Below are 22,703 nucleotides of genomic sequence, written 5' to 3'. Positions count from 1 at the left end.
AGTCCAAACAAATGTCTTCAGAGCTTCTGGTGTGCTACTGGGCACCAGACAGTTTCAGAAAATGTTGCTTATGTCTGGATTTGGTTCACTGTTGTGAGTATAAAACCAACATGCAACTCAAGGAGAGCACTTTGTGTGTTCTGATGGCTTAGTAATGCCTTTATTTAGAGATAGGAATGTCGATAGAGTCAGAAATCAGGGAGAGAGAGAGAGTGGGGAATGACATGCCGGAAAGGAGCCACATGACAGATTCGAACCTGGGCCGCCCGCTTGAAGGACCACAGCCTCCATTTATGGGGTGCGCTCACTAGGCTACCGTTGACCTAATTGTTGAGATTTTTTTTTAATCAAAAATTATTTAATTTGAAAGCTTCACTTTAGGTTCAGATAGATGCTCTTACAAGGATGTGGACCTCTATGACTTTATTTTAGCTGTCATTTTTATATTGGGGGTTCCATTGACAAACCTCTGGAAACACATTTAATCATTTTCCATATTTCCAAACAGTCACCTGGTGCCACCTTTTCATCTTGACGATGAACATATCTGGTACATCTGGCATATGTATTAGTGGTTTAGGAATGTCTTTCAAACTGAACATTTTCAGGAAAGCACTTGAAAGATTGAAGTGATGATTTTCTGACACTTTTTTGTACCAAGTGAATCAGTCACTGTAGATAATTATTTCTCTACTGATCGAAACTGGAAAGAAATTAAAAGTTGAAGTCCTATTTCAAACATTCACTCTCATATAAGCCACTTATGTTTCTGCTCAAAATATTGACTCAAGCACACTATAGTTTCAGCGATGAATCTCTCACCAGTCAAAAAATATGAACGCCAGACTGCATTGTTTCAAGTCCATACATTTTAATTGTAAAAACAGTTTAATACTATCAAAAGTAATAAATAAGTCATTCTTTCTGGCTTTTGTCTGAACTCAGATAAAATCATGTCAAGAAAGAGATATAGAAAGATGAGATTGATTTCACCTCAAACAACAACTTCATAATTTTGTATCTGAATCGAAGAGGACGCCATCTTGACACACCTCTGTTTCCCTTTCTCTTGTAAACTAGCTTTGATATCTTCAGCTCATCATCTTAAAGTATTGTGTTTTTATCATCTTCCAATCTTTCAGGCACACTTAAGCATCCAACTGAAGTAGTTAAAGGCACGCAGCATCCAGTCTGTAGATATGTAGGGACAAATTTTAGGACTCTCTTGTCATCAAGATGTCAAAACTGTTGGATGATTGTAGAGCAGACTGAGTGTTTGAGTCCAACGGATTCGACTTCATGTTGAGCCACTTCAATGCTGGCATGTTAAACAACTTATCCACTGGTATCTCTGTAGGAGAATAAGAATAAAAATACACTCAGACCATGTCATTTAACAGCCGAAAATGCTTTGTGATATTATATTATTCTTACCAGAGATGCTATTTCCCTCCAGGTTAATCCTCTCCAGTGTGGCTATTTCTGTGAGCTTATCAGGGAAGATGGAGAAGCTGTTATTAGCCAGATTGATGCTGGTCAAGTGCTCCATTTCTCCCACGCTGTCAGGCAGTTTGGTGAGGACATTGCCCTGCAGGTCCAGTTCTGCAAGACAGTTGAAGATATTAGTAAATTGGGGGGGATTGCTTGACTGTTCTGTAATCAGGGAATAAATCCAGCCGGCAAACACAATCTTGTCTGAAGAATTCACTTCTTTCATCAAATATCTGCAGATTGTTATTATCCCCCACCTCTCAGCTCAGTGAACGTTGAAAAGACCTTGCTGGAAACGGACTTCATCTCATTGTCGGCCAGCGTGATAACACGGATGTTTCCCGTGACACTCCTCAGCACCTTGAACACACCGTCAGGGAAAGAAATGAGCTTGCATCTGGAAAGGTCTGCAGAGAGAATAACATAATGATGACATTATTAAGAATAAAATAAAAAGTTAAATGTTAAAATGCATAACTTCCAGACTTGTGGTTAGTAATTTGAGCAAAAATAAATGAAACCTCTGTCACCACCTGCTGGTGAAATCCAAAATAACATTTATCAGGATAGTGAATCAGGGTGTTTCATTCATGAGAGAGTAAGATATATAGAGACATATGTGATGAGAAGAGTCTTACCCAAACTATCTTTCCCCTCCTCAACTGTTGCATTGATCCTTCTGGCCACATTTGCTACTGCCTCAGCCATGTTTCTGTTGGGACTGTTCCTGGAGGAGAGGGGGGGACAAACGACAAAACACATTTTATACACATAAAAGATGTATCACAGACATGACACAACATAATTACATACATGTATCCACTGTCAGCTCCATTTAACACATGCAGCTAAACAACTGAAGCACCAATTTGTGTCCATTTATCACATCAGTCTTTTGACCTATTTCCTGTAATTTCCAGGAAGCTGCACCGACACACAATTATTTAAGACAACAATGCAAAAAAACCCAACTAGAAGCTTTTAATCAACGTTTTCAGGTTCACCATATGATACATAGACTACTTATAAAAACACTAACAACTTGAAATGATTAGGAAGTGCCCCCTGTAGGCCTATAGCCTATTCTTTATTGCAATGCTTTCAGATAATTTCAAGGATAATAATAATAAGGGAGTACTATGTAATATTCTGAAGAAAAAAAAAAGCTTTATATCCCAGTCAGTTTAGTAAAGTGTAGAGTAATAGAAGGATGTCTGTCTCCAAAACACGTTGTTATGGGTGCCAATTTATTTCAGTTCTGGTTTACAGAAGTGTGATATGACAGTATGTTATAACATAACAGCCACAGCCCAACACTGCTATCCTAATACAAAAACAACTTGTTGACCCATTCACAGCCATTACTGTTCATTTTAAACCAAGCCAAGAAGCCACTTACCCAAACTAGCACTTAGCAGTGTTAACAGAGCAAGACAGCTGCCAGAGTTAGCTCCGGCAGCTAAACGTCAAATTTGGTGAGTGTGTATTTTTAGACCCGGAAAGACAATTCAACTGAGTGCTGCTCCACTCATTGGAAAGTTAAAAATAAAATAAAAACATCACTAACACCAAATGCAGCAACGTTAGATTAGACTTGCGTTGTACATGTAAGGCATATGTAAGGCTACTAGCAAAAAGCCGGTGTTATGGTAGCACCATTTCGATGGGTAGCACTATTCGACATAACACCGGCTGGAAAAATATTTATGCAACTTCATCAGAGTCAGTGCTGCGCTTTCAAGTTGCAGAAAATGAAACTCAATTTTGACAACGCAGTAAGTTATAATAATTAAGGTAATTGTATAAAGTATTACTTTACAATTAGTATTCGGTATACAAGATGATTTTTTCACACATTAAGTTTAATATCCAAATCCAGCTTTAAAGGAAATATAGCCTATGTGGCACTTAAACCAGGTCGTTGTTAAAGACATAAGGGATTAAATGAAATACAATTTGACATGCCAATGTCTTTACATTAGATCTCTGACTACTTTTTGTTTTTAGATATTTACCATCAGAAAAAAATTGCCTTACAGTTAGTTGCATTAGGAAGTTAAATGTTGTCTTACCTGTGAGTCCTGTTTCAACTAGCCTATTTCCAGTTTGAACACTGCCATGGTTATGGCTGTAGCAAATTCCTGGTTCGTCAGTGTATTATTCAAAGGACAATGAGTTCTCTGGCTTCACAAGAATAGTTTACCATTGTTACAACTAACTGCCAGTTTATAGTATTTGCTGGATATTCCTGTGCTGGCCCATGCAATGCTGTGTTTTTTGTTGTGGGGTGTGAGTTTGACTATGGCTCAATGTGGACGACTGAAACACTCTAAGACTGGAAATGTCCAATGTGTATGTGTTTTGGTGTGTTTTCTTTTATATGACACACAGCAGTTTCAAGTCAAGGTATGACGTGATGTTTATTTGTGGAAATGTCTGTAAAAAAATGTGTGTTATATCATGTTGGGACTGCATGCACAAAACCAGTCAGCTCTGAGGAAGCTGAGCTATTGGATGGATTTAATTATACCGCAATTCATTTTTCTATAGGCTACCTTACTTTTAGGAATACATGACATAGCTATTTTTTCTTACCCAAACATACTGAATTTCAAAAATAAATCAAGTTTTTAAACCTTAAGACAAGCAGCTTCACCTGAGCTTGTATCAGGAATTATTAGACCACAAAAAGGCCGACTAGAATCTCCCAGAAGAAAATCAATGCAAGCTTTTAACACTTTCCAGTCTTTGATAAATACTTCTCAAAGCAACCCTTGATAAAAAAAAAAAAAGTCCAAATGTACATAAATACATGTTTTTAATATATACAATAAATATACATTAATTTACAGTCAAACAAATGGCAGTGTACAATAAAAAACAGTGCTGGAATATACAACAATATTGTCACATCATTTACATTAATCAAATTGATAGGGCGGGATAAAGTTGTACACAACTGCACACATAGGTGACATGCTGTTGTTGAGTTTGAATTTCAGCACATTTTAAAAATATGAATTGTTCTTCACAAATCAGAGTCCACATCACAACTGGTAATTCCATCTCTGCACACAGATCCATTCCAATCTTACAGTGCACAGTGAGAAATATCAAAGAGCATTTTTCTTTATTTTGTTTTTCAAATCAAGCTAAGTGTTTCCTTTTGTTTCTTCAGAGCTGGTTGCGTCTGCAGGCTGTAGAAGCTGTCACTGGCAGCCACACTCATCCACGATCATGTCCTCATGATGTCGCAGTAGCATCTCTCCGTTCTCGTAGTACAGCATACTTAATGGGCTCATTTTGGTGGGGGCGCAGCAAGGTGAAGCCACTCTGTCAGGGTGGTAATGTTTCAGTAAACTCTGGTTTAAAAAAAAAAAGAAAAGAAAAACAGAAGAGATTTAAAGATTATTCCAGTCTCAAAACATTTACTTATTGTTAATAAAGATACCAAGACAGAAAAAGCAGATACTAAGACAGATAGATAATGGGCTTTAACTTATGGATACTTCTGTTATATATTGACATGCTCGTTTTTGCTGGATTAATAGTTTTTTCTACAAAGTATAATCGTAACATAACACAAGCAATAACCCAAATAGGTTTATCAACAACATATTTCATCAAATTGGGATGAAACCATGTGCAACAGCGGTTTTTCTAGTGTGTGTGTATCAGAGGTGACACCCTATCTGCAGCAAAGTATATGTATAGTAAATCTTAGATAATGCAGTACACTTGGGCAGTAAATAATATGACTGGGTGTTCAATACATGGATGATAGATAGATGGATAGGTAGGTAAGAATGTAGGTAGATAGATAGATACATAGACGGATGGATGGATAGATAGATACTCACTTGCATGTAAGCATGATTTGTTGGATTGAGCTCTTCTCCAAGGGGACCAGGGCACGACCCTTCACAGCGGTAAGCGTTGTATCTTTTAGGAAAGATGATCCAGGACCCCCAACCAATTTGATTAAAGTCTACATGCAGGTCCACTCTGCGACAGAGAGGTTTTTCACCCTCTCTTTTGGACGCCTGCAGACTTCTCGCCGTTTGTTCTCTCTGACCCCGTTTGCTCCTGCGCCTTTTTTGCCTGCGGGCCTTTTTGATTTCAGCAGGGGACAAGAACTTGGATTGTTCAGCTGTGTGGAGTAAGCTCGCTTTGACCTTCGAGTTTTCATCGGAGCCCGTGTGTGAGAAGATGACCAGCAAGGCCCGGTCGCTCACGTCCTGCTCTCTTCTCGAGCTCGCCACATAGACAGAATGATCATGAACCCACAGGCCCCTCTTTGTCTCCACCGCCTTCCTTCTTCTGGACACTCTCTTGTGTCGTATCCTGGCTGTTGATTTTTGCCTGAGCCAGCTCAACAGAGGTCTTGTCATGTTGAACACCTTCCAGCTCTGCGATGAAGTGACCAGTGAAGACTCGGTGAGCAGCCCCACCAGCTGCTGCTCCTGGCAGCTCTTGTGCTGATGGCACGTCTGGTGATAAACCTCCACGCTGATGTTCGCAGGGCTCTGCGTCTGAGGAAGTCTGATTCTCAGCTCTGCTGCCTGGATCTGTTTGTCAGCCAGCAGAGCATGGAGGTCAAATGTTGCTGCCCAACGCTTGTGTCTATACGTCAAACCTAGTGTAGAGAAAAGAGAAGAATGAAAATGATTATTAAGGCCAACAAACATGATTAATATCAGAGTCATAGCACGGTGTCTCTCTGATAAGAGAAAATCAATTAAAATGTATCATTCCAGGGAAAGAAAAATCCACCTGTTATGCAAAGAAAATACAGAATCATGTTGTATTGTCACAATGAACTCAGTTACAGCTAGACTTTGAAATGTGTTTTCCACATGCTATTTCCTTCAGTGATTTAGGAATGAATCCGGACAGTATTCGGTTGTAAAAAAAGAGACATATAGAATAGCAATGTTCTTTTTTTAAAGTGATTGTGTAACTTCAGAAAAAGGCCCACCCATGGTGTTGAGATTGAGCAATATGGCAGTACATTTTGTTTTGTCTTCATCTAGTAAAAAGTGGCAATCTTCTAAATGAAATAGGACAGTAGTAGTTTTCCTTTGAAGGGCATCTATGCTGTGATGAAAAATTCATTTTGAGCCCGCCAAACACTTGGTGGTATTTTTTTTTCTCAGTTTTTGTCAACACATGTTTAACATTTGTTTATAACTGTTTTTCTTTCAGGATGGTTGTATCCCGAGTGAGTGCTATTTTGAGGGTAATTATGATGAATCATTATTAGGGAATTATATTATTGATGCTGTTTTCTATCCGACCTCTGTTTTGTGATGCAAAGAAAACATCGCAGAGAATTATAACTTCCTTTGATAACTCCTCTGACTTCATGATCAATGCTTGTATTAATGCATTTTGGGCTTCTTTCAAACAATCCATTGTTCTGCAGTAGGTAAGCCTGTGCTGCACCCACATCTGCAAAGAGCTCCATTGTGATTTAAAGGACAGGTGTGGCTCAAATTAATCTGAAGGATTAAAGCATGTTAAACATTTCAATTCTGTATTGTCTGGTGCATTGGCCCATTTAGCTTAGACCGTTGATCAAAAGTGCAAACCGTGCTCGCTATTAATCCACTCAAACCGAACAGCACGGTCGAAACCAATCATTTAACACATGCCTGCTTGTCCTCCTGGCTTCTGCATATCCTCAGTCAAACAAATAGGTAATAACTCTGACACCTAGCAGCGATGTGGAATTAAATTCAACAGCAGGGAGGGCTGTCCTCTCGTTGGCTGCTTGTGCCATTAAATCCCGAGCTCTAATCTAATCAAGCCAAGTGTGAAAAAGAACTAAGGGAAGTTGTTGATTTGCCTTAACAAGAGATTTGTATAGGGGGATGTCTGGCGAGGTATCTAATCAACATCACCTATTTAAGCGAGAGGAGGTTTGCTTTGAGAATTAGACAGAAAAGCGGCCTTTTCACACGCTGATCCCAGCATGGTTATTCAGATACTTGACTGGGATGTGGATTCAGACCCTCTGAGGTCGTCTGGCACGCAGCTTTGACAGGACAACACCTCACACTCACCAAAAAAAAAACAAAAAAACAAAAAAAAAAAACTAACATATCAAGATGCTTTTTAAATAATCTGATTTAACAACACCTCCATAAAATGACAATTTCTTCTTGTGTTCTCTACTTCAATCCACCATATTTCCCCCCTCGCTCGTGTAGGCTACGTCTCACTTAATGCCTCAATTTTTCGAAGAAGAAATAAACAATTTCTTACTTTTAGCCATTACACTCTTCACTGTGTCTGCTCGCTTTGAGGCGACTTGCTCCATAGTATCCAAAGGCCTGGAAAAGTTGGACTTGAAGTTCCTGTACAGATGCATCATGTAGGTGGGCAGGTGGTACCCGGTTGCTCGGTCCATGAGAGAAAACCGCTCCAGCGACCTCATATTTGAAACTCCATCTTTGGTTTTTTGGACCCCATGGGCCACCAGCACGAGCAGAGATGCGTTCAGCGCGAGAGCCAGAGGTCCCAATGAGCGCATGTTTCGGACCGGTTAATGACAAATTCCTCTACTGGGAGATTAGGGGTGTCTTATATACCTTCACCCACCCCCTTTCATGTTTAACAAGTAGCTGAGAACATTAAAGGAAATTGACATGCGTCCTCAAGACTTGTTACCTGACAGCTCATCAACCATTCCCTTGGTAATGAGGCGCCTGGGTGCTTGTTTACAAGGAGAAAACTCCCTTTGTTTGCACCATGTTCTGCAGCCCCATGCCCCATCCTTGGATAAATTGTTCCACTTATTTAACTAACACTAATTGTTAGGCTTTCCCAAAGTGTTTAAGGCAGTCTGAATGTAGTCTGAATTGGAAGGAATTGACGACGAATGGACTGGTGTATGAAATACCACAAAAAACATTAACACAAAACACATTGTCGGGACAGGTTTTGAAAGCAATTTGAAACCATCGTTATAATATCAGTAGGCTGTTGTAAAATAAAACGTAGTAGCCTACGTTATGACATCATGCGTAATTATTCTCTTTCTTTAGGCTACATCAGGCTATTTTATATAGACTAACTTTAAACTAATGTGTAGTAGGGCCTACCAAGAAGAATCAGAAGAAGTCACTGCTCAATATAAGTCAGACCTAAATATCATTATAAGCAGTGTTAGAATTAAACCATTATATCGCTGTTTAACTTCACAATGTCCACATGTAGGCTAACATTATAAACAGTTTATAGAAAGGTATGGCAGTAGCCTAAACATAGGTCAATATTGAGTTTTTAATCACCGTTTTATACTTTATATGATGGGGGAAATTCAAAATGTCCCTTACACATTTGAAATGGACATTGGTATTTATTTGTATTTTCAAGGGTATGATACTCTAAAAATTTTTTAAAAAAAGTATTTGAAGCTTTTCAAAACTTCTGTCTACATATTTTAATGTTCTCACACACAAAAAAGGAGCAATGCCAAAATATTTTCTGTTTCATAAAGGCATATATTTCAATTATTTATAGTACATGTTTTATAATATATTTGATATCTTTATTATGGGTTTCATACTTTAAATTCAAGTTTATTGACTGTTTAAAAAAAATAAAAATTGAGTGACTTAAAATTCAGTAAAGATTTGGACTTTTTTTTTTTCTTTCTGTGAGACCATCTGAGAGCATCCGAGGATGACCGTGAGCTGCGCATGCGCTGTCCGCCTTTATCCACATAGCGAAAATCTTTCCCCGTAAATTTCCTGAGAAAGGACGAAAAAAAAAAAAAAAAAAATCAATGGATGCTTTTTTTCTAGCGGTGTAAACAGAAGGCGGTGCACCTCGGCTACATCATCCGAACTGGAAAAACCGAGCGCTGAAAACATGACTGTTACTGGGCCGGAAGCCTTCCCACCTACCGTGTACTGAAATGGTGAGTTTTAGCTTTAAAGTTTAAGGGTCTTGTTGCACGAGCCAGGGGTGCCTAAAAGTTTCACGTTCATACCGGTTCGGATGCTAAGACTCTGTACAGCTTGAAAGACGACATTATTGATTTGCATTTTGACGTTTTTACAGCAGAACTCTTTGAACAGGAGATGATATGTTCATGATGTGAAGTGTTTGTGTGGTTGGTGATGGGGGCAATACATGTGCTTGGCACCCCCCACTCTCCATGCCTGCACTGAATCGAGCCAGTGGTTTGGGCCAAAAGCTTCAGGCAGAAAGAAATGATAGCATGCTAGGTGAAACAGGAAAGCTCCATAGAAACAAAGACACTTGCAGAAAAAACATGAAGTTATCGATGTATTGTCTTTAATAAGACTCAGCGGTTTCTCTTTTTACTGTTATGAAAAGTGTGCGTGAACACAACATTTGCACACATGCGCAAATAACGGATGTACCCCTAATAAATATTAGAGTGAAGATAAAACTTAGAGACATTGAAAACTTCAATTAGCAAATTCACATACTCTAACAAGACTTTAGATATAACCAAGAAGGTTTACCAAAACTCCACTGAGAAATAGTAAAAAAAAAAAACTTTGCTGCAACAGTCAATAAACTTGAATTTAAAGTATGAAACCCATAATAAAGATATCAAACATATTATAAAACATGTACTATAAATAACTGAAATATATGCCTATATGAAACAGAAAATGTTTTGGCATCTATTGCTCCTTTTTTTGTGTGTGAGAACATTAAAATATGTAGAGGAAAGTTGTGAAAAGCTTCAAATATTTAAAAAAACTGGACTGAAAAAACAGCTCCAGTCTCCAGAGACGTTATTGGTCCTCAGTTATAAGACTATAAAGTACTTTTTTTCTTCTTTTTTTTGAGTCAAAGCCATATGCGCAAACTGATTCTTTTATCATTTCTTTTTTTTTTTTTTATAAAACCAGGATTCCTGACATTTTGTTACATAAAGTAGAAGAAGTCTATAGAGGACAGTAAGACAAAGCACATGATCCCCTTTGATGTGCTGCAGCCCCGGCCCTTTTGTTTGATTCAGCCGTGTGCAGCTGGGATCAGTCTCCTCTCTTCATACCACTTTACCTCACATCCTGGGGGAAGACAGAAACTGGCAGATCAAACTGGAACGTCACAATTAATCAAGAGGGAGAGCGTGAAAACTCCTCCATGAATGGACGCCGTGGATCATAACTGATTGAGCTTTTTGGTCACGCTTTATTCAGACAAGTTAATCTTCCCAGGGTTTACTTGAGAAGTTGCCGATTTATGCGTCACAACCTTAGGGATAGATCTTTACCATATGTTAAACCATTATGTCAAAACAGGCAGCAATTTAGGCCAGATAAACCCCCTCATGTCAAGAAAAATGACAAGAAAATGAGCTAATAATTTAAAGTCTTTATGGTCGAACCAAGCCGTAAAGTGTCCGCTGAGTAGTGACGAGCTCCTTTATAAACAGATGTATGAAATAGTTGATTTGCAATAACGAGTGCTCTCTCTCACTGGCTTCATTTATTGTGATAACACCTTACTGCAATAGAATACTCTTACCACAAGGTGTCATATTTCATCATTGAGCTGATCTTTTTTTTTTTAATCACTTTATTGCAAAGGTCAAACACAGTCATCATTCCACACAGTTACCTTTTCAGAATGCGTTGCCATGTACGTACATCTTAGCTGAAACTTAAAAACAAAGAACAAAGCAAAAAAAAAGACAACAGAAGCACAAATGAATGGATGTTAAAGACAACCTAAATATATCTGATCTCTCATTCCGTCTCACCAGGAGTGTGAGTGTTGTTTGTATGTATTGAGGTTTTTTTTTTTTTATTTTTTTTTTTATCATAGGAAAAATGAGGATTTCTCTCGTAATGCTTCAGGAAAATATCCAAAAAGTGTTCCACACATTCTGTATCTAAAGAACAGAAATGTAAACACGCTCAAACTGTTCTAAGGAGTTGTACTTGTGCTGAAAGGAGACATTGTATTTCCTTAACTATCTCTTCTTTCCTGTTGCTATTAAAAGCTTTTAACAAATTGGCTTTTTTGCTGGGGGGGGGGGGGGGGGGGGGGGGGGGGGGGGGGGGGGGGGGGGGTAATAAGACAGACACCAGACCTGAGGAAGGATTTGGACAGGTGATATTAGCAGCATGCTCCTTTTTTTTTTTTTTTTTTCCCCCCATTCTGGTCGTTCAGCAGAGGAAGTTTTCTCTCGTGTCACAGGAACATCCTCCTCATACTTCAAATCGCGTTCTGCTTTATCGCCTTCGAAATAAAGATACGGAAGGAAATGAGATCTCCCAGTGAAGTGACTTTGACGACTTCTTGTCCCCCCCCCCCACACCCCTTAAAGAAAACGAAATCAAGTGTCAAGATTGATCGCTCGTAATGATTCATTCATGCTCTTCTGAGGTTTTTTTTTTTTGTTGCAACAACATCAGAGTCTTGGGGCCTGCATGCGCTGCTGCAGGAAGGAAGGAACAGGTGTGGCAGCTGCAGATTTGACATCCATATCTTGAGAAGAACTCGTTACTTTAGCAAATAAGCTCATTTTGGACTTTAATCTCGTGACGGGACTGTTGAATACACGTACTTTAGTGAGAAGTATTCCCACAAACAGCCACTCACAAGATAGCCTTGATGTTGCCTTTTTTTTAAGCGATGTCATTTTTGCAGAAACCGTGACTTTTTTTTTTTTTTTCTTCAATGTAAGCTTTTGTCTGTACAGCTATCATATCAATGGCCACTGTTGTGTTGCTTTATAGCGCCCACAGGCTGTAACAGGACACTCAGTGCATGATGAGGTCCTGTGACATCGGGGTTAAAAGAGCACACATCCCTCCGCAGCTCAACCTGGAGCTTAGAATGGAAGTATTTGCCCAGCTGTAAGCCTGTGTTTGCCTTCAACATTGCACGTGTTAACTGCTAATGAATGGAGTAATTAGCGCGTCGTAGTGAATTAGGCTTACGCGACGTCCTCTGTTCTCACTGATTGTCCGCCTCCCATTCCGGCGGGTCTACGGATCAGTGCGAGGTTAGCAGCTGCAGCCGAGTGTAAGAAGTCTGATAAGTGCAGGTTTTTAATTTTCTGTGTTCGAGCGTTGCTTAAAGGTCTTCCATGTGTGGGAGGCACTGTGCTGCCAGGAGGCTCCGGTAGTGATTGAACTGATGAGTAAGCCTCTCTCTCGGTCCGCCTCCACATCCTCTTTACACACACACACACACACACACACACACACACACACACACACACACACACACACACACACACACACACACACACACACACACACACACACACACACACACACACAAATCCTGGCATGAGTGAGCAGTATTGCACCTCATGCACAGGGGATGCACGCAGAAAAGTAACAACAGACAGAGAGCTTTGCAAACCCCCCCCCCCCGCCCCCCCCTCCCCCCACCTACCTTCCTCCTCCTGAGTTGCTGTCTGGGATCTGTCCTCACTGAAGGACACCCTCATTGACTCGCTTTATGAGGACGCCTTAATGAAGCGAGACCGCCGCCTGCTGTAGTGTGACCACGGAGAGAGATTGGCTCACAGATCAGAGGGAGAGAAACCAGCGAGGAGGATGTATGACTGAGAGCGGCGTTACAGGCTACAGGAGGGCTGTCATTTTTCTTTGTTGATCTTTTTATCCAACAATTCATTTTTTTTAACCTTTTTTAGAGACTCGAGCGACTCTCAGATGGAGGACTGATCAGCTCAATGTAAGGTATAGTTCTGATACTCCTGTGCTATGACATTTACGAGTCCGGCTGCCGGCTTGTGGTCGCGGAAACATGTCATCATTTTTTTGTCTCTGAAGGCTCAGAAAGGAAACATACGTTGTTGTCTAAATAACACTTCAGATTACGGGTGTGATTTCTCACTGAGATTTAGAACAAAGCTTTGCAACCTTGTTGGAACTAAACGCAATTTACTGTCTCATACTACTTCCTTTTTTTTTTTGTTGCAGAAATATCACACTGTTCTACTTCCCCCAGTCATGTTTGATATCCACATAGCTGCACAGATTACATTCTTCTTGGCATGTGATGCCTTTATTTCGCTCCTCTGAAGTGTTTATCAGCTCTCATTCCTTTAAAAAAAAAAAAAGCGGACCTGCGCCTTGTTTGACAGGATTCAAGTTTCCTATGCAAACACATCCGCCAGTTTTAGAATGTGTTTGCACACAGAAACAAGTTTGCTGCTTCAGTGTGAGTGGCAAGCGAAAGGGCAAAAAGAAAAATGCTAACAAGTCGGTGTGAGATCTGTCCGTGGAGAGGGTCTTTGACAAGCGGGAAGGCTGTCAGTTGGCAGGCTGGTGCTGACAGAATATTGCGGCCAGACAGAAAAGCCACATTTCTGCAGCCTTGAAATCACAAAGGGGATACAATTGTCGGCTAAAATTGAAATAAATTACAGGCAGGGCGGCGGGGGGGATTAGAAATAGATTTGCACTCATTTTTTTGCAGCCCAGTGTAAGGCTGTGATGAAATAAAGAATGCTGGGGGCCAAAGGTGATTCATGTGATTTTGTGTCATGTTCACTGCAGTAGCAGAGTTGGTTTCAAGAAGTCCTTGGAGATTTGGCTCTGTTAGTGTGGGGGGGGGGAAGCTCTTCACAGCCTGTTGTTGTACAGTCAGTGTCTGTCCTGCAGTGAAATAGCTGTTTAGGCTATAGTTTTGGAAATTGCATCCTTGAACAAATGAATCACAAGGCTTCCCCTTTTAGCCACAATCTCTCTTTTAGAGCGGTGATTTCTGTTTCAGAGCTGTGAGTTGAAACAAAAATAACCATGACAAATTTCTTGAGCTCTTCATTGAAAAACAATAAAATATATTTTTTTCTGCAGAGGAAGCACTGAGCTCATTTCCGCGCCTCGCCGATATTTTTCTCGGGAACTAGAGCGATGTCCTGTGGAGTCACGCTTGTGTGTAACCCTTAAACCTCACTGGTGAAATATGTGTACAGCTGCAGGGAGGAAGTTGAAGAGAGTACAACTAAGCATTTCCTGTCAAGGTGTGCACCCTCTTCCCTCTGCTCTGGGGGTGTGTGTGTGGTTTGTGTTGAATGGTGGGGGGGGGGGGTCTTAGTTTCCTGTGATGAGTGAGAGACCGCTGGCCATTGTGTGGTTTCAGGTTTGATTACAAAATGTTAAAGCTTTCAATGGAGTTCTTTAAATTAACTTTTTGTGCAAAGCCGGATTGTCTTTTCCACTTTCATCAGAAGATCTCAAAACTGTACATACACATTGCTTTATTTGGCGTACATCAGCCTATTTTATTCATCTACTTTTGCCCTATTTTGTGCAGCCACGAGGCTTTCAGACTTGACATTAGCAGACTGAATGGGTTTGCCGCCATGGAGACCAGAAATACCCAGGGTCCTTGAATAAGATGAGCAATGTTGCCAAGTGAGCAATCTGCATTTGAATTCTTTTTTTTTTCCCTGCAACGTTTGCAGCTCTCTTCGCCATGTTGAAATGGGAAAGTCCTGTTGGAAATATCTCTGTGCCCCCCCCCCGTTACAAAAAAAAAAAATTGACACCAATCTTTCCCCTTGTACCCCTGCATCTCCTGTGAATGAAGAGCGCTCTGCATCCTTCCTCAGTGGCCACCTAACAGATGCATCCTGCAGCTGCACGCTCCTTCCTGTCTGTACTCAGGCGCTTTTGTCTGAAGACGTTGCTACAGCAAAATTGAGACACCGGCTGAATTTAAATGGGGCAGCCCTGAATGGAGCCACAAGGCTGATTTGCTTGCAGAGGATTGCAGCTTCCACGGTTGTTGATTCTTACCAATGCAATCAGAGATTTTCAAAACCAGCTTCTTCTTTTTTTTTTTTTCTTTTGTATCCACTTTTCATGTTGTGGCCCCCCTTTTGTCTGAAACTCTGAATAATAAATCCTAGTTGTTGTGTTGTTGTTGCTGCTTTATTGGCCTCTCCAGCAGTGTGACGCTTCTCTCGTTGACATGCGGGATAAACAGCCTCTCTGATGAGTTGCCTTGATTGGATCTTCAGGAGGATGTTTATGACTGAGGGCTATTTCTACTCAGGCCTCCGCCCCGGCTGCCTGCCTGCTCAACACTATGCCAATGCCAATGAAATCAGTGTGTCTGACAAGCTAGAAACGACTCTGTATCGAGGTGTGTGTGTGGTGACGGAACTACAGAAAAAGATAGAGGGTTTTCTATAGAGCAGCTAAACTAACAATAAAAAGCACTGCATCGGTTTAAAAGGTGCATTGGGTTAGGGTTAGGGTTGGTAAGTTACTTTCAAATTGAAAGGCTTTATTTCATTTGAAGGCCTATAAAACTGCAGCCTCTTTCAGGAAGTGTGTCTGTAAGCTTTTAAACGTCTACAAATAACAACGGCACATGGGATATGAAGTTCTTGCGTGGATGAGGACATTTGGAGAGTCTGTTGTTGTCAGTGTTTTATAGCCTTCGACACAGCCACATAGGAACATGCACATTATCATGCATGACTGTGGTGGAGGGTAAAGGAAACCTACTGATTAAATGTCCTTAAAGTGACAGTGATTGAAAAAAGAAGGGTTTGCTGTGTCGATGCCCTTCACTGAGAGGAATGCACACACTGTTAACTCTGTTTTTAGGCCAAATAAAAGTGAAGGATATCCTGAACACATCTCATATCTTTGGTTCATATTAAACCATAACTTTTTTTATGACTAGTACAGAAGACTTAACACTAGGGCATTTTTTCCCCCCTTTTTTCGATGCCAGGTCAAGTCGGATACACTCTTAAAGCACACACCGCAAGTTTTAATCCTTGGGTTGCACTGTAAAACACAGCTAGACTTTTGCATTGGACAAGAAAAAAAGTCCTGGGGCTACGATTAAAATGTTTTACTTTTTCATTTAAAAAAAAATAAATAAATAAGAGATCAGAAATGCTGAGATGCTGGTTAAGCTCAGTTAGTAGAGCGGGCGTACTGAAGCTACAGTCCCAATCGCATGTTCGACTCCCCATGCCTGTCGCTATTCGAGGAGGCGCTGCTTGTCAACGGGCAAAGGCAGGCAACTGCTTGGGGCCCCAGACCAGTAGGGGCCCCAGAGGGCTTCCAAACTTTAAACCACAGCAGCCCAAAATGGGCAAAGTTTGCAATGACAGTAGGAAACCTCCCGAAGAGGGCCCCTTCTCATCAGCCCGGATGGAAACTGGTAGGAGGGCCCCCCAAACTGATTTTAGCCTTGGGCCCCAACGGACTCTAGAATCGCCACTGGCTATTTGGTGCATGTAACCACACCCACCCTCTCACCACATGTTGTCACTCTCAAGATGTCATAGCAAATAGGTAAAAAGCCCCACCAGATCATTTGTATTTAGTGCAACATTTTTAAATAGTTTAAGGTTTAATTTGCACATTTTTTTGAAATCTTTTCTTGGCCCTCTTCCTCTGCATGTGATTAATTGTTTAATGTAAACCTGACCCCAGAACAAGCGTCGCTAGCTCCTTCTATTGGCATGGCAATAGTGAATGGAAACTCTGCTCTTATTTCAATGACGTTCTGTTAAATTTAAAAACGATGTGTGCTAATTTTTTGATTGACACTTGGAGAAAACTGACAAGAGTAAAATGACAGTATTGAGATACAGAATGAGTCTTTTGTTAAGTCTTTCAAATGGCAGAAATACTGTTAAATGGTCATTACAAAGTACCGGAGACAGTCATCCCCCTGGAATCATATATGTTACACTTATATGACATACACATCCTCACATTAGTAAAGTTGTAACCAGTGAATGTTTGGCTTTTTTTTGGGATAAACGAGTAAGATACATTCTTGGTCAAAAGAGTAATATTAGTGTGTTCCTTTGCACTGCCTACTGTACAGTAGAAGTCAACTGTGTCGTCTTTGTGCACAGCCTGTCCCTGTGAAAGCGAGCTGAACTTTAGCCATCTGGCTGCCAGATGTACCACTACTTCCCCCGGTCCCCTCCGTAGAGACTTGAGTCTCTCGCATGAACCTACTCCCCGACATCAGACAGGAGATAGGATGAGGAACGATGAAGACGCTTTCTGATAGTTCAAACACTGCTCGAGTTTTTTTTTTGTTTGCTAAGTGAGTGCCCAGGCAGCCGGGGCACTGTGAGCTCCCTCAAGGGGTGTTTCCCACTGGCCGGGGGTGGGTAAGAGGAATCTAAAAGAGGGAAGATTTCTTCTTTCTCTTTTTTTTTTGGATGTGATGCCAAGTTCTCACACTCCTTTTGGAACCATGGCGGATAACAAGCAGCAGAGAAAAGGATCTCGGGGCTCAGATCGCTCGTCATCTCAAACGTAAGAAGAGACGTTTTGTGGATTCTCTTAAAAGTGGAGGCGTTTGGGTTGTTTTTCTTGTGTTACTTGCAGGATTTTGGCAAGAAAAAGATTCTTTTAGTATGTGGTGAGGACTCAAATAGATTCAGGCAGCCGGGGCATAGTACTCTTGAAAACTAAGGTTCCTTTTATGGAGCTTTTATTGAGATTCTGCTTCTGTTTTCTCTTTCCTCCTCTGTAGTTACTTCAAAGTAGCGTCTACTTAACTCAATGCAAGCTGTAAAAACATTTAAGTCATTGCTTCTGTATTTTTTTTTTAAAACCATGCCAGGAGACAAAGTAACAAGCACATCAATATGTTTTTGGTGCAGCCATTGTGCTTGTTAAAAGAGAATCTCCTCCACCGAATCAAAGGGTCTGGGAGTAAAAAGGTTGACCTGCCCACTCAGATCCAGACGCAACAAAGAGAGGAGAGTAGTGGTGACTCAGCCGGCACTCCTCTCTCTCTCTCTCTCCGCAGAGCCTCTCTCTGCACAATGAGCGTCCACTCTCCTTCAGAGCTGAAGATCACACAGAGGTGGTTTGAGCCCAGTCGACCCTGAGGTACCCCCTCAGCTGCGTCATATCCACACGGTTTTGATGTTGCAGCTGCGGTGTCACAGAATCGTTAACTGTTAAGTTTGGTCCTTGGTGCTGCTTTTTGGCCTCAGTTTTCCTTGATAATCTTTGGTTGTAGCTTTCTGAAACAAAATCACTACATGGGATAAGTGATTCTTTTTTGGGGGCCATTTTTGCCTTAGTTGAATGGGACAGCTAAAGAGACACAGAAAATGTTAAGAGGAGAGAGCGGGTCAAGATCACATTTCAAACCCTTGGCCTCTGCGACGAGCGCTATAGCCTCTGTACATTGGGCACGCAACATATCCATTTTGCTAGGGCTGGGCGATATCTCAAGATATATCGAGCAAAAAAACGAATGAAATGAATAACAAAACACCCAGCTGTCTGTTTTTAGTTATTTTTCAGGAACATTTTTATTTTTTAATTTCTCAAACAGGTAATGTTTTTTTCATTTCGTTTTAAATGTACAGTACATGTGGACATTGTGCAACTGACTGTTAATAAAAGACATCGATATATATCGAGTTTCACCATTCAGCTCAACGATATCAAGATGTCAATTTTGGTCCATATCGAGACCATCTGGTGCCCCATGTTAAGTGATTTTAAGGAGAGGTGTTCTTCCTCATACAGGACTCATTTGTGTTTCCCCCTGCAAAGCTATCTGTTTATTCAAAGAGGAGGAAGTTTAATGGAAACCTGTAGCTGACTCGCGTGGGGGTCCTGAGTGCTCCGTATCAAAATAAAAATACTGCCTCGCGCTTGACTCCAATCCCATGCAACTGTGTAGAGAAATTAAATGAATGGTGAATTTAATTTCCTGAATTAATGCTTAATTTAATATCATTGACTCACTCGATAAACACTTCCACGCCCTCACAAATTTGCTTCTGGTTCGTGACATGACTTATCACAAAACTTGACCAGGTTTTTTTTTTTCTGGATTCAGACACCTTCAAACATGTTCCATTTATTCTGCTTTTGTTTTTACACGATGAATCTAAAAGAAGACCTTAAATTACAGTATCTTACCTGTGAAGAATACGAACTACATTTAGCTGCTTGACAAATCATTACAAGTTAACCACAGCATGAATGTTCAACATTAACACAAACTTTTATGAAGCACTATTTGACACCCATGTTTAAAATATTTCATGTTTACGGCGTGGCTGTTATTCAGACCAATTATATCACCAAAGTTTTTGATATCAGCAATGTTTTTATCCTCTATATAAAGCTACTGCGCGCTAATGTCACTTTTCTATATGTGGTATTGGCTTGACCGCTCTATTGCAGTATGGGAGTGGCAGTAGTCGATCAATCTAATACTAAAGTTTTCATTTGTATACTTTAGGGCCAGTTCAAAACAAGGCAGGTCTTGATCGTACTCTTTGGTATATCATTTATAGAGACCAAACATGAATGTTGAAGTTCTTGACTTTGTCTGTGCCGACAGAACCTGCTCACCATAGACGGGTTTTTTAGCTGAGCGTCATGGAGGGGTTGTATGAAAGTGCTGTGTACCGTACCGCCTATGTTTGTGTCTTTTAACCACATAATCACAGGCAGAAACTTGCTCATGAAAAATATTTGGCAATTTGCATAATAAGGTGTAAATGTCAACGTTTCTGTAAGAACTCCTCTCTTGGCAGAGATGTCCAGGGTGACAGATGGCTCTTACACACTGCCAATTGAACGTGGGATATTTACACCCCTATGTTATGTTTTGCCTGCAATTTGTAACGTATGAAAGAGATATGTTTGGGCAAAGTTGTTCTGCCCCTGATCCTCCATTGAAGTTAGTAACAGAGACGTAATTGGGGGGGGGGGGGGGGGGGGGAAGAGACGGTGGCAATGTGTAACTTCAGACACTGATGACGCCTGAGTGTGTATTTATGTGAAGCTCCCGCTGTGTTTTCACACACTGTGCCCCTCAAGCGACCGCAGCGCCATAATACAATGTGAATTCAAACACTGGGACACCAATTTTATGCCGTTACTGATGCAGTGTGTAAATTGAAGGCGTAATGACGGCAGAACTTTAATTCACATCACAGTCAGTCAAGGACTAGAGTAAATACATCTCCTGTTTCAACTTTCCCTATTTGTATTGGCTCGGCCCCTTTTTAATATTAAGATTCTGCTGAGATTCCTGGCTAGCTCCACTATCTCAATGACTCTAGTAAAGGAGACCCAGTGTTTGATTTTACACAGCGAGAGAGGCATGATGTTTTAACCACCATTACGCCTTTGAGACATGGCAAAGGCTTAACAAAAGTACAAAGTCCTGTTCTAAGCTGGCAATGTAAAAGGGGCTAGCTTTAAGCTTTGATAGATCATCTTTGAGTGTCTGAAAATAGATATTCGAAATCGATAGTCTTGGATGGTTACCAAAAGAATGGTTCCCAGCCAAGCTGTAGCCTGCAGGGGAAACAATCCCTAAACAATATCTGTGCATCTCATGTTTTTGTATTTGTGTGTCAATTACATAATATCCCCTAATTCAAGATTTTATTCAATTCATTCAGTGTTGAAGCCTTTAGACATCACCCCAAATATCTTTTCACACATGAGATATGTCTTGTCATCATAATGCTGTCATCCCCCACATGTACTGTATGCATTGCCACTGTGTTTGCGTGCTTCCTGTTTCTGAGACCTCCGCGATGTCATTCACAGCTGCTTGTGGAGCATGGGTACAACTGCCAGTGCCGCACCACAGCCTGTTTCCGTAGCACCGCCGCTTGAGAGTGTCCATGGCAACGGGATGGCCGACAGCAGGCAGTCTCTGAGCATGAGCCCCTTTCAGACCGTCAACATTCACAACAACAAGGCCAAGTCCATTATCACCAACAAAGTCGCACCTGTCGTCATCACGTAAGTCCCTCCCCGAATCCACGTTCTCACAATTGTGCGTTAATCCTCTTTGATCACTGCTAAGACAACCCCCACTTCCCAATATCCCCACCCCCCCAGTGTAAGTGTTTGCCCCTGTTATCATCTCATTTGTCAATCCTGGCCTGGCAAACAGCAGCTGATAATTGAATTGACCCCCAGACCTGCTGTTGTTCTTTGTTTTTAAGGTATAACTGCAGACAGGAATTCCAGATTCACGATGACATCCTCAAGACCAACTACAAAGTGGGTCGGATATCAGACAGCATGCCCGAGCACTACCTGGTGCAGGTGAGTCCTCCTGCCGCGCTGTCGCCGGAAGACGTGGATTCATCTCACTTGCCTCTAAGCTCGTCTCACATTCACATTCATTTGTCCACATTGCAGAGCGACACAGGGACATTGTCATGCGCTGTTTTATGATGTGGGGGTGACCATTCAAACAGGAATGTTGTCACCCTCCTATCAGGGCTTTGATGTGCTCCATCACTTCTGCTCTGTCTGTTGAGGCAGGCAGGGTTAACACGCGGCTTCTGTTTACATCAGAATCTGAATCGCATCAGGTTTATTGTCGAGGGGGTTTACAAGAGATTTGTCTTGGGGTTTATTTGAGTGGCAATAAACATAGAAGGGACAATAAAAGTTAAAGGCATGTGCACAGCAAAGAAACATAAATAATAATAATAAAAAAAACAATGCTTTCTTTTTTATATGTATTTTAAGAGCTGAGAGTTTGTGCAGGAATGTGTAAAAGTTCACAGTACAGGCAAAATATATTATGTTATGTACAGAGATAATAATGTGTCAGCAGTTTTACATGCAGTGAGATCATGTCTTCATTAAAACTAAAACTTGTATATGCTTGTCTTTTTCTCCTATTTCATCAGAACATCTGCACTCAGCTTTTTTTTTTTTTTTTCCTCAAATAACATTTTCTGAATTCAGATTTTTTGAAAACACTTTCCAGAATGGAGGGCTTAATAAAATACAACTTAAGGCCAAAGTTCAGAACGAAAACAAGTTAGGAGAACTTTGCAATATGTGTGTTCACTATTGTTGTGTATCTAAATGAGCAAATTAATTTAAGGGTTAGGGTTAGGGTTATTTTTTGGTGTAATGCTATGTATTGTAAAGTAAGCCATTGCTGGATTTGAAGGATTTCTCCACATATTAAGTCACTGCTATATGACCTTCATTAACCCTCTCCCAACTATTTTTCTTTTACTGTTTGGAAAAACTTCTCAGAGGGGGGCTGTGTGGCCATTCATACATTTCCATATCCGTGTTTTGACTTTTCTTTCATGGTGGATGATTGATGTGTATTCAAGCAAAAGCTCTATTCCAACGTTATTGTTGGTATATTTCCTCAAAAACTCCCTCTAAAAAGATCCAAAAGATTGATAATGAAACACCCAAGGGAGGATTTGTTGG

The 22,703-nt window shown here is 40.8% G+C and overlaps 3 protein-coding genes across 10 annotated transcripts in view; 1 reads left to right on the top strand and 2 right to left on the bottom strand.

Moving 5' to 3' along the window:
- Nucleotides 1-851: 851 nt before the first annotated feature.
- Nucleotides 852-3,610, bottom strand: lrrc20 (leucine rich repeat containing 20). Of its 4 annotated transcripts, none has more exons than XM_061028617.1 (5): nucleotides 3,564-3,610; nucleotides 2,130-2,218; nucleotides 1,749-1,898; nucleotides 1,435-1,602; nucleotides 852-1,351 (listed from the first exon to the last, which is right to left on the bottom strand). In XM_061028617.1, the coding sequence occupies exons 2-5, from the start codon at nucleotides 2,197-2,199 to the stop codon at nucleotides 1,215-1,217; spliced, it is 525 nt and encodes a 174-aa protein (XP_060884600.1). In that variant the 5' UTR covers nucleotides 2,200-2,218; nucleotides 3,564-3,610; the 3' UTR covers nucleotides 852-1,214. The 4 variants fall into 4 exon arrangements, with proteins under 4 accessions (XP_060884600.1, XP_060884601.1, XP_060884602.1 ...); XM_061028618.1 differs by lacking the exon at nucleotides 3,564-3,610 and adding an exon at nucleotides 3,084-3,151; XM_061028619.1 differs by lacking the exon at nucleotides 3,564-3,610 and adding an exon at nucleotides 2,891-3,059.
- Nucleotides 3,611-4,092: 482 nt separating this feature from the next.
- ndr2 (nodal-related 2) lies at nucleotides 4,093-8,073 on the bottom strand. The gene is made up of 3 exons (XM_061028256.1): nucleotides 7,759-8,073; nucleotides 5,352-6,127; nucleotides 4,093-4,853 (listed from the first exon to the last, which is right to left on the bottom strand). The coding sequence occupies exons 1-3, from the start codon at nucleotides 8,024-8,026 to the stop codon at nucleotides 4,701-4,703; spliced, it is 1,197 nt and encodes a 398-aa protein (XP_060884239.1). The 5' UTR covers nucleotides 8,027-8,073; the 3' UTR covers nucleotides 4,093-4,700.
- A 1,154-nt stretch (nucleotides 8,074-9,227) lies between these two features.
- Nucleotides 9,228-22,703, top strand: part of pald1a (phosphatase domain containing paladin 1a) — a 56,566-nt gene continuing 43,090 nt past the window's right edge. Inside the window, exons 1-4 of one of the 5 annotated variants that reach the window (XM_061027712.1) lie at nucleotides 9,228-9,418; nucleotides 13,157-13,197; nucleotides 21,057-21,254; nucleotides 21,461-21,563. In XM_061027712.1, the coding sequence (XP_060883695.1) occupies nucleotides 9,416-9,418; nucleotides 13,157-13,197; nucleotides 21,057-21,254; nucleotides 21,461-21,563 (345 nt within the window). In that variant the 5' untranslated portion in view covers nucleotides 9,228-9,415. Of the gene's footprint in view, nucleotides 9,419-12,880; nucleotides 13,203-17,477; nucleotides 17,775-21,056; nucleotides 21,255-21,460; nucleotides 21,564-22,703 lie in introns of those variants that run through there. The other 4 variants (XM_061027715.1, XM_061027713.1, XM_061027714.1 and 1 more) reach the window with 4 other exon arrangements.

This window comes from Labrus mixtus, chromosome 21 (genome assembly GCF_963584025.1).
Source record: "Labrus mixtus chromosome 21, fLabMix1.1, whole genome shotgun sequence".
Classification (NCBI taxonomy): domain Eukaryota; kingdom Metazoa; phylum Chordata; class Actinopteri; order Labriformes; family Labridae; genus Labrus; species Labrus mixtus.
The sequence above is the reverse complement of the archived record's forward strand: the minus strand, read 5'-3'. Positions and strand labels throughout refer to the sequence as shown.

Coding starts and splice junctions, on each gene's coding strand:
- lrrc20 (XM_061028616.1), bottom strand. Junction 1,899..2,129: donor GGAGGGGAAAGATAGTTTGG/GTAAGACTCTTC, acceptor TTCTCTCTGCAG/ACCTTTCCAGATGCAAGCTC. Junction 1,603..1,748: donor AACGTTCACTGAGCTGAGAG/GTGGGGGATAAT, acceptor ACTGTCTTGCAG/AACTGGACCTGCAGGGCAAT.
- ndr2 (XM_061028256.1), bottom strand. CDS start 8,026: ATGCGCTCATTGGGACCTCTGGCTCTCGCGCTGAACGCATCTCTGCTC. Junction 6,128..7,758: donor GAAGAGTGTAATGGCTAAAA/GTAAGAAATTGT, acceptor TCTCTACACTAG/GTTTGACGTATAGACACAAG. Junction 4,854..5,351: donor CAAATCATGCTTACATGCAA/GTGAGTATCTAT, acceptor TTTTTAAACCAG/AGTTTACTGAAACATTACCA.